Source organism: Sminthopsis crassicaudata, chromosome 5 (genome assembly GCF_048593235.1).
Source record: "Sminthopsis crassicaudata isolate SCR6 chromosome 5, ASM4859323v1, whole genome shotgun sequence".
Taxonomy (NCBI): Eukaryota; Metazoa; Chordata; class Mammalia; order Dasyuromorphia; family Dasyuridae; genus Sminthopsis; species Sminthopsis crassicaudata.
This window is the reverse complement of record NC_133621.1, coordinates 290,706,972-290,723,720: the sequence shown is the minus strand read 5'-3', so window position 1 is coordinate 290,723,720 and position 16,749 is coordinate 290,706,972. Positions and strand designations below refer to the sequence as shown.

Here is a 16,749-nt window from a genome sequence, read left to right as displayed (position 1 = left end):
ATAATTCATTTCTGAAAAGATTGTTATCCTCTTATTGCAGGGCTGAATGGCTGGGTGGTAGACATACTATGTTTATTAAGTGTCTCTCATTGTGGATTGACTGATCATGAGATACTCCAGCTCTTGGACATCCTGGGCTATAAGAATCATTACAAAGTCACCACTTCCCATTGGGCGGCCTTTCGCTTAGCTACAAAGCAGTGGATCCAAGAGAAACCAAATGGCCGATTGCATTTCTGTCATCAGTCTCTGCGGCAAGCAGTGGAGCACAAACTACTTGGTAAGACATCAATTTAGGAAGAAGGCTGGTGGCTAGAGAGAGGGCAAGAGACTAGAGGAAGGAAAAGTTTTAACTGTAGTTTCTCTAGCACGATCAGACGTTCCAAGTGATGATAAATTGAAATGTTTTTTCTCCTAGCTGGCATCAGTGGTGGCTCAGTGGCCATTAGTTATGTTTAGGAAGAAACCACATTATTACTTTATCTCTCTCTGATGAGCAATTCCAACTTCAAAAGTTTAAATAAGAACTTTGGGAGAGAACTGAGACTATACAATATTTAAGATGACAATAGTGATTTCTTTCTTTTTTTAATGCTAGTTTTCCTTTTCCTCATTCTACCTTGAGGTGGGATGTTGAAAAAGAAATGGTCAGCGCCTGAGTATGATGGCTTGAGTCGTCACTGGGAACCCTGTGGGCCATGTTTATCTCCAAATGCAACTTAGTACTTTTTGATCCTCCGCAAATCAAAAGGTGATAAAAATTGAGATCAGCTCTCTTTATAGCAAGGTTTTAGTGACATTTTGTTTAGGTTAGTTTTTGTGATGTGGCCTTGATTAGGATAATCTTACTAAGACTTTGGTTGATATGAAAAAAACAAAACAAAACAAAAAAAAAACCAATGCAAGTCCGGGAAGGGGGAAAATACCGACCAACTTAAAATAGTCTTTATTGTTACAAAGACTCACTCACTTTTGGTCTATGGTATTAAAGGTCTTCTAAGCCTTAGCCATTCTGTGGGTTCTTTCCCTGATGAACTTAAAAAAAGGTTTAAACTTTATTATAAACTTAACCATCATCAACAAACATAAATAGTAAGCAAAAGACAAAAAAAGAATTGTATATAAAAAACATGAAATTCTATTCTATTACCTGTTTTTAAAAATTGAATACTAAATTAGGTATGACAATAAGAAAAGAGCTCTATTTGTATCCCACATACTTTTTATGTTAAATATATTGTGTTCTTTTTTTTTTTTGAAAGAAAAAGGGTATGGGGAGTATGATTTAATAAAAACCTTAATTTTTGCCTCTGGATTATAGGTTGATCCCAGGAATGCCCATACTTTCCTTTACCCTTTCTTCCTTTGAGTGAAATGGAAAATTCAAGATTCAGCCAAAGAGTAACCATAGAGAAAACCAAAATGTTAAAGCCTCAAATCTTAGAATTAGAAAGCCTGAAGAAAAATTGGGGGTTCTCTAATCCCCAGCTTCTTAAATTGTGGTTCGTGACCCCATATGGAGTCTTGTAACTGAATGTGGGAGTCGCAAAATTATGATTTATTAAAACTAAATGTTTGATTTGTACATCTATTTCAGGCACATCGTTTATACTGTAAAAATTTCTCAGACGAAGAGAGGTTGCAATTATAAAAGTTTAAGAAGTCCTGGTTAGGTCTATAAGAAAGACTCAGGGAAAAACAATGACTTGTCCAAGATCACCTAGCTAAAAAGTGGGTACGAGGCCTTGGGTCTGCAGACTCCTAATGCAGGGCTCTGTCCATAGTGCCTGCTGCCTTATGGAAGCTCTGGGGCAGGGACCACTTGTGTTAACCTCTTCAGTGCTGTTGGAGGTCACAGCCTTTCTCCCACCCTAATCTCTATTGTCTTAAGGGCTAGAGGCTGTCCTCAGCCTTGACTGGAGGGACAGAGAAGCTGAAGCAATAGGCACTGCCAAGCTGACTACATCTTGGGAAAGAAAGAACTGGAAAGTTGGAACCTTAATTTTCTTCCCTCTCCTTATATGCCTTTAAACCTGGCTACTAGACCAAGAATGTAAAGAGAATATAGTCATGATTCATTCCAGTCACTTAGATTATACATAGTTGGAAATTTTGAACCTACTCATATCCTTCATGCCATTTGTTATACCTAATAGATTATGGCTTAAGTTTACATCCTAGGAGCCAAATTAAAATTTGCATTCTTCTTCTGTATCCTATCCAAGTCTGCTACTATCAGAAATAACCTTGTTAAGCAATTGGCAAGTAAAGAACTGGCTTTCAATTTACTGGCTTCCAAGGCCTGTATTTCCCTCAAATAAGTATGAACTCTGGATAATATTTTAGTAATAAATCTGAATTATTGCTGGAACAAGTTCTATAAATAAATCCCTTTTTAGAAGCTAGGATTATAATATCATTTATAAGTGATTTCTGTTCATAGTCTCCAGAAGGGATGCTCATATTTTAGATTTCTATAAAACCTGTGAAATATCTATATTGTTTTTTGTGACCATTTCTGGCCATTATTATCCACAATTGCCTTTTTTAGGGAATGTTACATATAAATATTGTGACTAGTCTTTATTTAGCCTTGATCTTAACATTGAAGTTGCCGAATGATGGTAACTTGGCCTTTGTAAGACTTAGAGAATGTAAAATTTCCACTTCTGAAGTGGTAGATTTTCATGGCAGCCAGAGGCCATGTGCTTCCAATAGAGACTCGGTTTTATACATATGATTCCTAAAGCTTCTTTAAAAAAGAAAGAATCACTTCAGATAGACTCATTAACCTTTGTTTGGTGTCCTGGACATTTCTGGCTCTCAGTCTGATGAAGTCTATTGGGATCTTCTCAGAATCATGTTTTTAATTCACCAAATAAAATACCTTAGGATTAAAAGGAAAACAAATTATATTGAAGTACATTGATCAAAATATTTTTAAAAATGCTTATGGAACCCCAGTTACAAACTTGTTGACATAGATGAAAAAGAGTTGCAGTTGGAGAGAATTTTTATATTCTACCCCATTGATAATAGCTCTAGTGATAATGAATGGGGATCCTTCTTCTCTGATCCAGACTGATTTACGTGGGCCTTTCAGTCTGGTTCCCATTTACCTTGGATTTTCTGATCTTTCTGGACAGAAAATAAATTTGCAGGTCCTGTAGTTCATGTATTAGGCTTTAGGTAGTTTGGACATAATTGAGAAGAACAGGAAATTGGTTAACCTGTAACTTATTTTAAACTAGGTGTAATCACTCCTGTCAGAGAAAGCAGTCCATATTCCTTTCAGAACCCCATGAATTGCAAGAAGACAAATTTACATCGGATCCTGACTCAGTTCTTTCAGAGACAAAGCAGCTTTTGGAGAGCATATGCAGAATTGCCTTGGCATCTGAAAATGAGTGGCAATTGGGAGGAACTATGCAATTTTCTCACAAATACTAAGTAAGTTTCACTATTTTTATGTGGTTATATTTTGTAAAAGAGCCCCAAAAGATTTGTTTTGTACTAGGATTGGAGGGTGGAGATGCTGAGCACCTTTACTATATAAAGGCAGCAAGGGGACTCTTTTCATTGGTTTGTGTCACTTGGCACATTTCATCCCATTCCTCGTCATCTGCAAAACTAAGATGTCACTGGTCATCACTACTCCTCTCTCTGTTTAGGAGAGTTGGGAAACCAATCTGGAAAGACCAGAAGGAAAGAGACAGAGCCCTAGCACATGGCTTGGAGAAGAAAAGTGTACTTCCTTTTGTCTAGTGTTTAAATTTGGCAAGTGGACCTAATTCAATATGTTGAGAGAATTAGATAAATCAGGAATCTTATATTTTAGTAACTTTCCAGGAATTTATCTAGGAATTTTTCTCCCTTCCATTGTAGTCTCTGAATCTTGAAATTTTGCCCAATTTTTTGTATGAATTTAATTAAGTATTTTTTTTTCAGTTTTATATCCTTTTAATTTTGAACTTAATTCTTTAAAAATTAAAAAAAAAACCTTGACATTTGTTTAGGGAATAAGAATACTCTTATCTAATTTCTAGAAAATTTTTGACTACATCAGCATAGAGAAGCATTAGTTGCTTTTTATAAAGGCCTTTCAATGTAGTACCTGCTAGCAAACTATCTTGTAGTACAGATTACTTTAAAATACATTTTTCTTATAGGAAAAACAATAGAATTGGAGAGGTTGTGTTTCTTTAAAGTTATAACTTTAACCAATAATATGTCATAAAAGCAAAGACTGAATAATGACAAACTTCTTTATAATATTGATATTTACCATATCACTTTGCTTTGAAAAGCACTTTATACTCATTTCACAACAACCTTGGAAAGTATTATTATTCCTATATAAATAAGGAAATTCTGGCTGAAGACAGGTAAATGGATTGCCCAGGTCCACACAATTACTAAGAATCTAAGGTTGAATTTGAACTAACTCCAAGTCCAGTATTCCATCTGTTGTACTATCTAGGGACCATCCTTGGAGGTAGAAATACCAAAGTTCAAGTATTACCTTTGACCTACTTTCTAGGTGACCCTGGGCAAGTCACTTATCTTTCAAAAGCAATTTTCTTAAGAAAAGGTTCTGACCTGCATTGTCAGACAGAGTTCTCTGTGCCAATTGAAACTGAAATCATAGTTTCCGTCTCCATCTTTATTAATTACTAAGGTAACAACAGCATAACAAAAATACAATTCTATCCTGTTAGAAATCTGACCATAACCCAGTGCAGTAGCTCTAGTAAGCATTAGTTTGCTTTCTTAAATTTTTAGAAGAGATCTTGGGGGGGGTTAAATTTAGTTGGCACAAACTCTCTTTAAAAAAAAAGGCACTCAAGAAAATTTGGATCCAAGATGTCTTTTTTTTCTCTCTACAATTATCCCTATGGTCAGCAAGACTCTTCAAAATATTATTTCTTTCATTTTGTAGTTCTGTTGTAGTAGAGGGTTAAATGCATCCTGATGGTGGTGATTTTCCCATTGAAAGCCATGTTAAAAAGTTAGTGTTCTTTCTGGTCCCCATTTGCTTTCTCCTATCTTCTCAGTTAATTCAAAGTTCTAACTTCAGTATATAGTATTGGGCCACCAGTAAAGGGTTATGAAGTCTTGGTTTAGGGTCATATTTAATTAGGCTGTTGGGGGTCAAGGGAACCCAGCCATCAGACCTAATATTTTTTTGAAGTGGATCTCCGGAACATTTCACTCAGAACTGGCAAGGCTAACATAAGACAGTCAACATTTGACAACATGGCACACACATTTGTTAACCCCAATTGAGATCACAAAGAGTTGGATATGACTGACTAAATAACAAAAAATCAGCTTAGATTGAAGAGATGAAAGATTCAGGAGAGGAGGTCTTAAGTGCTCAAAAACAGTCATTGGTGATAGGACTCAAAGAAAGGGTGGGGACTGACTTATTCTTGCAAAATTTTTAAAAAGTATAAAAAAATAAGGTATGACCCATTTAAAAGAGTTCCCCTTTACAAAAGGGGGAGAGAGTTTAAGTTTATTCCTTTGGAGGGAGGACTAGCTATTGCTCATATCTAGGAGTTTAGAAGATTCATTAATTCTTGTCACATGCCTAATATTTAAGGTTTGTTATTAATTATGTAGAGGGACTAATATAAAAAAGCTTGAGCTTTGGTTGTTTACTTTGGGTAAAAGATAAAACATGAAATTAAAGGATAAGAACAAGACTAACCCTGTGGTTTTTTTTGGATTAGAGAACTCCTAATTGAGGAAAGTCTTTTTACCAATGCAAGTTAGCATCTTTTCTGCCACTTAGAAAGTTACTTAAGAGAACACTGATTCTTTCTTTTCTTTTTTTTGCTAATAATCACTATAGTCTATAATCAAAGTATATATAAATATACTTCGAATAAATGACTGTCATCTTTGGAGAAAGAAAGATGTAAATTGAAACATAAAACTAATGAATTTATAAAGTTTACTTCCCTATTATATATCTTAATTTAGTCAGCAACAAGCATTTATATTAGCACCTACTATGTGAGAGGCATAGTTATCAATAATTGAACTAAAAGAAAAGGCAAAAATAGTCCTTTCCCTCAAGATGCTTACAGTTTAAGGAGGAGAAAACATGTAAACAAATCTTCTTTTCAGATTATAGCTGTGACATTTTAAAAAATATGTTGGCTTATACCTTTTGTCCATGCATAGTCCTCTGTGTTTAGATCAGTAACAAAGTTTTATTTTCCATCTTAGAGTAAAAAAAAAAAAAAGAAAGAAAAAAAGATCTGAATCCTTATTACTTTTTCCCATCGCTCCATTCTTTAAGGCAAATTCATATTCAAGCGTGGCTAAATATAAATCATTACTTAAATGGGTTTTGATGGGTACCATGTCCAACTTGCTGACCTAAGCCATGTTGATTCAGAAAAATATAAATTGGATAATGACTTTATAAGTAACTTAAGAATAGCTTTTCTTTCAAGTGTCATCAGATTATATACTATTTTCTTAATTTTCTAATATACTAATACTTGATTTTCTTAACAGAACCCTGGCCATCATATCGCAAACCACAAGGCCAACCTTCTGGATAAAGCTCCATCTTATCCATTATTGGAATGTATTAGCAGAAGCTGGATGTGATACAACAGGGGCCTACCTAAGTATGGTGAAAAAGATGATAACTTATAAGACATACAAAATAAAAGAAAGGCATACATGGACAGGTATAACATTACTGACAGCTTAGAAATATACCATTAAGAAATTGTTAACTGTCAATAGCCTTTTTCCTTTTTTTTTTTTTCTTTTTTTTTTTTTGGCTGCAAATTTTTAAATGACTAAATGACACAATATCAGACAAGATAGGAAAGCCAATCTTCCCTGACTTCAGATTATCCACTCTATTCACTGTGCCTCCTGAAATCCTGCATGACAAATGCTTCTCTCTAGTCTATAAGTTAAATTTTTATGGGTTAGAAGGGGAAGACCAGATATGATGGAGGGCTGAATTTTTTTTTTTTTTCTGCTGTTGTTATATGGCAGGAACTCTATTGCCTTGAATTTCTCCCTAGCCAAAGTATTTGCCAAAACCTCTGAATTACCCCTTTAGACAATGGATACTTGGATGGAGCCATGAACTGTGCTTTATCATAGGTCATCATCATTTTTTCATCCTTTGTGATTATCATCCATGTGCTCCCATGGAAGATCTACCTAGGGGATCTCCCTTTAGGTCTTTTCTTGGAGTAGTCTTCAGGCTGTCTCTTAACTCTTCCATGCTTCCTTGCTATGTGACTGGGCCATATCCTTTCCTTCTTTTAATATAAGGTTTTGTGAAAGCTTCCTTTCTTGGGTAGGAGTATTAAGACCTTGTCAAAGTGGCTGGAGGGTGCAGTAGGTGACCCTGGCTGGCAGTGATGATGAAGCTGAAGTGATGGGCCCCTGATGGTGGGTGATGAAGATGTAGTGAGGATGGGATTGGAGACAGGAGATAGGCAAGGGATGATGCTGGGGTGGAGAGGCATCCCACTAAGGTAATGTATATGGCCTTCAGGATCCAAGCAGGGGTCAGCCCCAGTGGTCACTTACTCTCCAAGGCCAGAAGTGATGTAGGAAAATGGGGACTGTGAAGGCAGGGCATGAAGGGCCATGGCTGGCCAGCTCTGGGGAGGCAGATGAGCACTGCGGGGTCTTGGGCTCAGGTAGAAGCTGTTACGGCAGCAGTAGCATCTGTCAGTGAGATCCAGGTAACACTGCTGAAGCTCTGCCCGGTCTTGTAGAGCTCCTGTCCAGGTTACCCTGTTGAGTGGCTGTAGGGTGCTGAGGTAAAAGTAGAGATTCGGAGCCGTGAAGCATGGCTAGTCAGCTAAAAACTTTAATGCCGGTTGGGATAGTGATGATTACCGTAGCTGATGTAAAATATGCTCGTGTGTCTACGTCTAGAACAAGGGTGAACATATGGTGAGCTTGTCTTAGGACCAGGGCCTTGGCAGTTGTGGGCAAGGGAGATGTATACAGTCATTGTAATAGCCAAGGCAAAAGGCAGCTAGAACTTGTCCTGGAGGGTTGTCGTGAGAGTGGGGAGAAGGGCAGAGAAGGACTTGGAGCCATGACCTTCCATCTTCAAGTTGGTCTTCAGTGTTAAAAAATGGTCATCGTTCTCAACTTGGAATTCGAGCAGGCCATCTTCATTAGCATCCACTGAGCCTGAAGTCCAAATGAAACCTGTGTCTTAAAGCCTTGAACTACAGCTTTTAGATTCACCTAATGTTATATTGGCTTAACCTAATGGCAAGATTGCACCATTAAATTCTGCCCTTATATTAACCCCAAAGAGCCATTCAGCAGTTAGCTTCTTTCACCATGAGATGGCAGACCTGGGCTGCTAAAGAATGTCCTCTCAGCCCCTGATCAGTCTAGAAATCTGAAGATGACCAATATATTGCAAGTTTAATTCCCAGGAGGGGGAGAAAAGTCACTTATTTCTTTTGCATAAACATAGTGCTTCTTAATAGAGAATCTTAATGAGAATTCTAAATCAGTGTGATCCACTATTCTTAATCTACTGGGGGCAAGAATCTACTCTGATGAACTCAGATTTTCCTGACTTGAAGCCCAGTGCTCCATCCCTTGAACTACCCCTTCTTTTAGACCACATGATCATTGAGCCTGAATGTTAGCTCTGTTAATTCAGCCAGATTTGCCAAGACCCAAGTCTTGTTAACAAATCCTTTTATTCCTCAATTAAACCCTAACTCTAAATATTTCTGTTAACATACCCTACTCCCAGCTCTGAAAGCTCATGGAAGCTGTTACTGTCTTGTCTCATTTCTTTCTTTTCTTTTCTTTATTTTTTAAAATAGTTTTTATTTACCAGATATATGCATGGGTAATTTTACAACAGTGACAATTGCCAAACCTTTTGTTCTAATTTTTCCCCTCCTTCCCCCCACTCTGCCAAGATGGCAGGTTGACCAATACATGTTAAATTATAAATTAAAGTCTTGCTCATTTCTAATATGAAATTAAATTAAAATAAGCTTCATCACACTTCTGATGCAGAGATTTAAATGCAACTAAGTATTTGACTGGAATTGTTGGTATTCTTTTATCCTATAATAAATGGCCCTGTATCATATTCCATGTACAAGACTATTTAAACAACCGAGCTCCTGCTGGCCAGAAAGGCTGCTTGGTTTCCACTGACCTTTAAAGGTAGATGAAGAGATCCTGGTGGGTTCAGGCTGAGTCACTGGGAAGGGATGAGGCCAGAGCCTGGACTTGTGTCAACCCCTGCACAACACAGGATGGGGGAAATGGTATCAATAGCACTAAGGTGCTAGGGGCTCTGGGAACTTATTGTCTCAATTAGTTTGTTAAGACCATTGTTAATAAAGGGGAGGAGAGAAATGGGATTTAGCCAGAGAAGATGGAAGAGGGGAGGGTGTCTTTTTCTTTCCTCTCTTTTCCTTCTCTCCCTCCCTCCCTCTTTTCCTTCCTTTCCTTCCTTCCTTCCTTTCCTTCCTTCCTTCCTTCCTTCCTTCCTTCCTTCCTTCCTTCCTTCCTTTCCTTCCTTCCTTCCTTCCTTCCTTCCTTCCTTCCTTCCTTCCTTCCTTCCTTCCTTCCTTCCTTCCTTCCTTCCTTCCTTCCTTCCTTCCTTCCTTCCTTCCTTCCTTCCTTCCTTCCTTCCTTCCTTCCTTCCTTCCTTTTCTTCTTTCCTTTCTTTCTCAGGCTCAGCGTGGACTTTCAGATAAGTAGCTTATGGCTGAACTTGACTTATAGTGTCATGATAGGCCTGCCTTTAGCTGGGAGCCAGGAGACCTCTGTGTGTGTGTGTGTGTGAGAGAGAGAGAGGGGGGGGGGGAGAGTTATGGGACAGACACTTTGCTTACCTAGGTCGTCTTCTCTGCTAATCTCTGCATGTATATTGGTGGTATAATTATTTTCCCTCCCCTAAATACCTTTGTTAAATTCCCATTGCACATTGGGACTGGAGGTGTCATCACCTAAGAAGCTGGATCTGCTTCCTTCCCCTTCATTGCCAGCAAGGTTAACTTAGCTTGGGTGCTTCTTTGGTACTTCTAACAAGCTGGAACTTTCATTATTGAGAGTGCATACCTTCTGCCTCTAACTTAGTAGACCATTTTCATGATTGGCTTTAGTCAAAAAAATAAAAAAAAATCCTTACACAGTGGCATAAGGTGATGATGCTAACTCCCTGTGTGATTGGATTAGTCACTTTAAGTTTCCTGGGGTTGCTTCTTCATTTGTAAAATTATGGGCTGGACTAGATGACCCCTGAGAGTTCTTCTCATTCTTCATCTATGATCTGCTTCTGACATGTCCTACCTATATAACTGGGCAAACCAGTCACCTCTCTGTGTCTCAGTTTCTTCATCTGTAAAATAAGTGGGCTGGACTAGATTGCTACTGAGTCTCTTCCAGCTCAAGGTCTATGATCTAAGCCTATGGACCTCTCTGAATTTGGCCAGGTGATTGACAAATAATAGGTCATTATGTTCATACTTGGAAACTTTCAAACTTAATAGGACCTGGCAGACCTTTGGTGTTGGAGAACCTGGAATCACTCCTGTGCTAAGAAATATTGGGGGCATGGGATTTCAGTGGAGGAAAATGCCAATCATGAGGATATTCAGATATTTAGAAAAGATCAATTATAGCATCATAGATTTTGGAGACAGAAAAGAATTTAGTCCAACCTTTTTATTTTACAGTTGAGGGAACTGAGTCAGAGAGGAAAAAGAATGAGCCCAAGGTCATAGGAGTAGTCAGCAGTAGAGCTGGTTTTTAAACACCAATCCAGTTCTTTCTCTGCAATGTCAAGCTGTCTGTGGGTACTCTTGGTTTTCAGATGCACTGATTAAAGTATTTACATTTCTTGTTATTTTAGAATTGAATTGCAAAATTTCTGACTTTGCAACCAATGAGAAATGCCAGCTAATCTGCTTTGTTGCAAGATTTTTGAATTATTTAGGCAGAACCAATGATGCTGAAGAACTATTCATAACAGCTGAGGATTTGTTGATAAAGGTAAGTTTCAGAAAGAATTCAAATAAATTAATCTGTTCTTTAGAAAAAATTCAATCATGGTTTCATTTTTGTTCATTGGTTCTATAAATACTTGGTGAGATAAATTGTTTGAGGTTGTGACAAAACCAAATTTATGCCCATTCCCTAAACCATGTATGTAATTGAGTAATTCCATGCCATTGGCTATAAATAGCAGGAAAAGATAAAAACCAGCAGATGTCCCTCTAGTTTAAAAAAAAAGTGCAGAAGCTAAATGAAAAATATAATATTGGATTGAAATTAATTGAATTTTTAAGTTTTATTTCTGATGGATGACCTTAATTCAATTTTTGGCAATATATATATAAAACACATACACACATACACACACACACACAAACATATATACATATTTGATTTTCTTTGGTAGAGGAAAGCATGATAATAGTGGATCTGGGTCCTAGATTCAAGGACAACTAACCACCTCTACTTACTGTCTCAATCAGGCAGTAAGCATTTATTAAGTGCCAGGCATGAAGCTAAGACACAAAAACTAGTGTCTGTCCTCAAGGAGCTCAATGATAAGGATTATCACCTGGTACCCAGTAAGCACTTAATAAATGCTTGTTGACTCTGGACTACTGTTAGGATTTCTATGTTATTTAACCTTCTTGGACCTGTTTCTCCATCTGTAAAAAGGAAATTAAAACCACAAGATTGAATTATTTCACAGGACTGTTGTAGGAGCTAATGAGATAAAACATGGAAAGAGTATAAGCCATAATCATAGCGGTCAGTAGACCTTGGGATATGCTGGTGTGTCCCAGAACACTATAATAACTTCATGATTCATTTCCTCTTCATGGCATCTTGTCCTGGGGGATCATTTTTTAAGTTTAAGGAACTTCACTGAACCATGGAGACCTCTCATATTTTTCTTTTGTTCATGGATCCTGGTGGAGCCATTGGGATGCTCATTGGCTATTTCTTGTTTAGAAATGACTGGTCCATCTCCTTTGCCAGTCATCCAGGTCCCTGACAGTATTTTTTATTTACCACCTCACACACCAATCATTTTTGGTAATATGATACTATCCATTTAGAATGATAGGAACATTGAATCAGAATAATAACTAATATTTTTGTGGCAGGTTAGGGTTTGTAAAGGGCTTTTACATGTATTATCTCATTTGATCTTCATAATAACCCTGGGAGCGAGGGGCTTTTGGGGTCATGGCATTCCATCATCTGCATCAATGTGATATGTGGGGGCAGACTCAAGAATCAAAATGATGAAATTTTGTGACAGTGAATTCTGGGGATCATCAAAAGCTTTTCATAGTTTCCGAAGTCTGATTCAGCACACTCTCTTCCTAGTGTCCATTTGTAGTCCTGTCCAAGAGATAGCATGCAGATGCTATCATAAAGCTTTCTCCAGCTTGAATGGCAGACTGGCTTCTTTTGAATGACTGTCGAGATTTTGTATGTCCCAAAAATTGATGCAATGAGTCCTGTGCCATTTGCTGATGGAGCACAGGAATGACTGTTATTGGTTGGGAATATTTCACTTGTCCTCTGTGATCTTTAAGATCACTTTGGCTGGAAGTATGCCACCTTGTTTCAGGTTTCCCTTGGCACTGAAAACCAGTGGATTACTGCACAAAGTGATCTTTCTTTTGCCCCATCGTGGAACCTGGAATGGTTTTTGTTTGCATGAAAGACACGTTGTTTCTTCCCTATTTATTGTCCAAAGTTGTGTCCCTGAAGATCATGTTGCGTTTGGGGGATGGTTCTACTGTGACCATTGAGAACAGCTCCCCAAATTCTGTCATCCTCCTCTGAAATATTTTGCAAATGATCTTTTTCTCTAAGCTTTCCACTGGCAAAGAGACTGGTTTGTTGTATAGAGCAGATTTTTAAATACTTAAAGAGTATCAATTTTGCATAAATCAAACTTCTCTGAGAAATGAGTATGATCCAAATCAGTCACTTGGAACCTCATTTTTTCAGAGGGGAATTACTAATTGTTAGAATTCCTTTAATTGCCTGCTATCTCTCTTGTGTTTTTTAACCAACCAATCAGTAAGTATTAAGTACCTACTGTGTATATACTGGGAACTATACTATTATGTACAGGGACTGCAAGTACAAAGAATGAAAATTCTCTTGTGAAAGTAATATTCTAATAATAGAGATAAAGGCACATATATAAATGTAACATAGATACAAAATTAATAAATAAAATTTACTTAAATGTAAGACAATTAGGGAGGAAGACTATTAGTGGTCAGCCTTTATGAAGCTGGAGTTTCTTTAGCTTCTTTTAAATTTTATATTTTCCTCATTTAAATGTAATGTAACATTATTTTGATTATACATAAACTTTTAAATATATTTCCTTAGGAATTATGTTGGGAGAGAAAAATCACAACAAAAGGGAAAACCACAAGAAAAAAATAAAACAGGAGAAAAAGGAGAAAAGGGAACATAGCATGTGTTGATTTACATTCAGTCTCCATAGTTCTCTCTCTGGATATGGATGGCATTTTCCATCCAAGGTTTCTTGGGATTGCCTTGGATAACTGAACCATGCTGTCTTTTTTCAACTTTGTTTTCTCTTAATATGGGAGAAAGCTTTGTTTGGCTTTGTTCTCACCAGTCAGTGACTGCATAGAACACAGGTAGCTGATGGTGACCTCTATTATCAGGGACCAATTGTTGATACTTTGTGAAGACAGAGTTATTTTCATTTTTTGTAAGGTTTTGGCACCTGTCTTTCAGCAGCTTTTAACTCTTTTTGAGAGGAGAATATCATGGCGTGTAGCCATGAGGTTGCAAGAACTGTAACATCAGGGAAAAGGGAAGGTCAATGAGCTGCACCTTCCTTCAGTAGCAGCAAGAAGCCTGTGGTGAGACTTTGTGCCTAAGGGGCAGCGCTTTTCCTTTTGGCAGCAAAGTCAAGAGGATGGGGCCTCCTTTATGGGCAAGTGCAGGAGGTATGATGGCAAGGCCTTTAGAGAGGAAAATGATGAGAGTATTTGGGGAAAAAATGGAAAGACTGGGTACAAGAAATAAATTTTACAAGTACAAGAGGGAAGAAGCATGGTTAGACAGCAATACTTTTGAAAAACATTTCTCTGTGAATGGAAATATGTTTATTTTTAAAGGCAGGTGTAACACACTTTTTTTTGATGGATCTTTAAATATGAAGATTGCAAAAAGCTCTGTGAAGGCAAGAAGGTCTGACCTTCCAGAACAGGGGTCCTCAACCTTTGCTGAATATTATGTCTATGTAGTCTGTGGACCCCTTCTCAGAATCATGTTTTTAAATATATGAAATAAAATACCTAAGATTGCAAAGGAAACCAATTGTAATGAAATATAGATATCAAAATAAGGGAATATACTGGGATCTGCCCTTGGGCCGCTCAGCATTTTTATTCACAATTTGGATGGAAAGCATCTCTACCATGCTTATCATACCTAATAGATGACACAGGCCTTGGAGCAGCACCTAATGTGCTGCATGGGTGAACTTACGTCTAAAAATCGCAACAGGTTAGGATGAAAAAGCCAATGAAATAACTTTGTGATTTAGTAAGGACAAATGGCAAGTTGTACACTTGGGTTCAAAGAATCAATTTCAAAACTACAGACTCAATAATAATTTATTAAGTGTTTGCTATGGGCAGGAAGCTCTACTAGCTACTGAAAATATAAAGACTTGTTATCAAAGAGGAGTAAGCTTGAGAGGAACAGAGGGAGGGAGACACAGAGAGGGAGAAAGAGACAGAGAGACAGGAGAGACAGATAGATTGAGACAGAGACAGGGAGACAGGGGGAAGAGAGAGAGACAGAGACAAAAAGAAAAGAGAGACAGGAGAGACAGAGACAGAGACAGAGAGAAAGACAGGGACACAGAAACTTACAGAGGTGGGGAGAGAAAAAGACAAAAAGAAGAGACAGGAGAGAGAGAGAGAAACAGACAGACACAGAGAGACAGAAGGGCAGAGACAGAGACAGAAGGGTAGAGGCAGAGAGGGAGGAGAGACACAGAGACAGGCAGCAACACACAGAAAGAGAGAGAGAGAGAGAGAGAGAGAGAAAGAGAAACAGAGACAGAGACCCAGAGACAGACTTGATGATTTCCTTCAGCAAGTCACAACCAGTCTCTTACCTATGGTTTTAGCATATTGCCTGAGGAAAATTCTGATGATCCCCCCAGGGAATGAGTGTGCCCAAGGCAGGTGGGCTTCATCCCAGTGGACTTCTGGCCTCTTCAAGGTCCCAATTATGACACTTTGGAGAAATGTATGTACAATCTGGACACTTACTGGCTCTGTTCTCTTCGGTTCTTTTTGCAGCATGACTTGGAATCCGAAACACTCTTAAAAGTACAGCTCAGCTTGGGAGAGCTCTATTTAGAAATAGGATCCTTACAGAAGGCCTTTTTTTTTTCCCAAAGAGCATGGGTCACATGGAGACAGTTGACAGCAAGTGGCTCATACAATCTGGAAAGACTGAAGCAGAAAGGTAGGTAGGGGAATGTTTACAAGGAATTTCGCTGGTATTTCCTGTCTGCCCCGGAGCAAAATCAACACTGGAAACTGAACTGATCTGGGAGAAAAGGGAAGCTTTGTGATTTGGGACTAAGGCTGCTTTCTAAAGACCACCTGAAACACTGCTGAGAACAAGAGAATTAGGTTCAGATTGTCTGGGTTCCATTCAGGACCCAGGGAGTCAGCTCAGATTGACTGATGAGTGTTATGAAACTGATGCTAATTAAGAAAACATTTTACTGTGAGCAGTTACATCTAAATCCGCAAACTCAGAGTTTAGTTATTGTTTTGTTCCTTATCTATACTTAAGAAAATGACGAGAGAAAATGTTACAAATAATATAGATTAAATTTAAAAAGTGTATATACCTCTCCTTCTCTCTCTCTCTCTCTCTCTCTCTCTCTCTCTCTCTCTCTCTCTCTCTCTCTCCCTTCCTCCCTCTAACATTTAACTTTATACCACTGATTTCATTCCTTATTAACATGATGATGCTGAGTAAGTTGCTCAGCCTTTATGCATTACACTTTGCTCATCTCTGAAATGGGATAATGATGCTGTATCTACACTAGCAATCACAAACTTGATGTAAGCTAAATGTCTTACAAACTCTTAAGTCTCTAAACTCGACAGAATGGGATAGTGCATGGGACCTGAAATCAGGAAGTCTTGGGTTTGCAGCCATTGGCAAGTGCTTTAGCCATGGTGTGCCTCAATTTCCTCATCTGTAAATTGAGATGGCTGGGATTGGTGACTTCTAAAATCCCTTCTATTCTCAATCTGTGATCCTACTCACTAAATAGACAAGAGCTGTTATTGTGGTGATTTTTTTTTATAGAGCACAGGAAGATATAGCAGTTGTGGAAATGGGTCAGGGCCTTCCTTAGCTCAGTGACCTCTGGGTGCAGTTTCCAGATCTCTGCCCAAGGTTATTTACATTGTTAAAGAGAATTGATTTCTAGCCCCTAAAAACTCTTCCCTTTGACTACCTTGGGGAATATGGTGATGAGGGGAAGCCTCAGTGCAAGGCTCTGTAGGCTAGCTGAGGGCTCTTGGTGACAGGGACCTAGGCAAGGCAGGCCAATGGGAGCAGACCCTCAGAACTGAGTGTTGTCCTCAGTATTATCTGTAGACTCAGAGCTGGAAGCAACCTCAGAGGCCAGCTAGTCTAACCCTT

At 38.2% G+C, this 16,749-nt stretch overlaps 1 protein-coding gene across 1 annotated transcript in view; it reads left to right on the top strand.

Annotated features, from left to right (window-relative positions):
• The window catches only part of LOC141544830 (putative tetratricopeptide repeat protein 41), an 81,632-nt gene that overhangs the window by 54,168 nt on the left and 10,715 nt on the right, over window positions 1-16,749 (top strand). Inside the window, 5 exon segments of the mRNA XM_074271423.1 lie at window positions 41-280; window positions 3,252-3,450; window positions 6,532-6,710; window positions 10,898-11,037; window positions 15,381-15,549. Of these exon segments, the coding sequence (XP_074127524.1) occupies window positions 41-280; window positions 3,252-3,450; window positions 6,532-6,710; window positions 10,898-11,037; window positions 15,381-15,549 (927 nt within the window).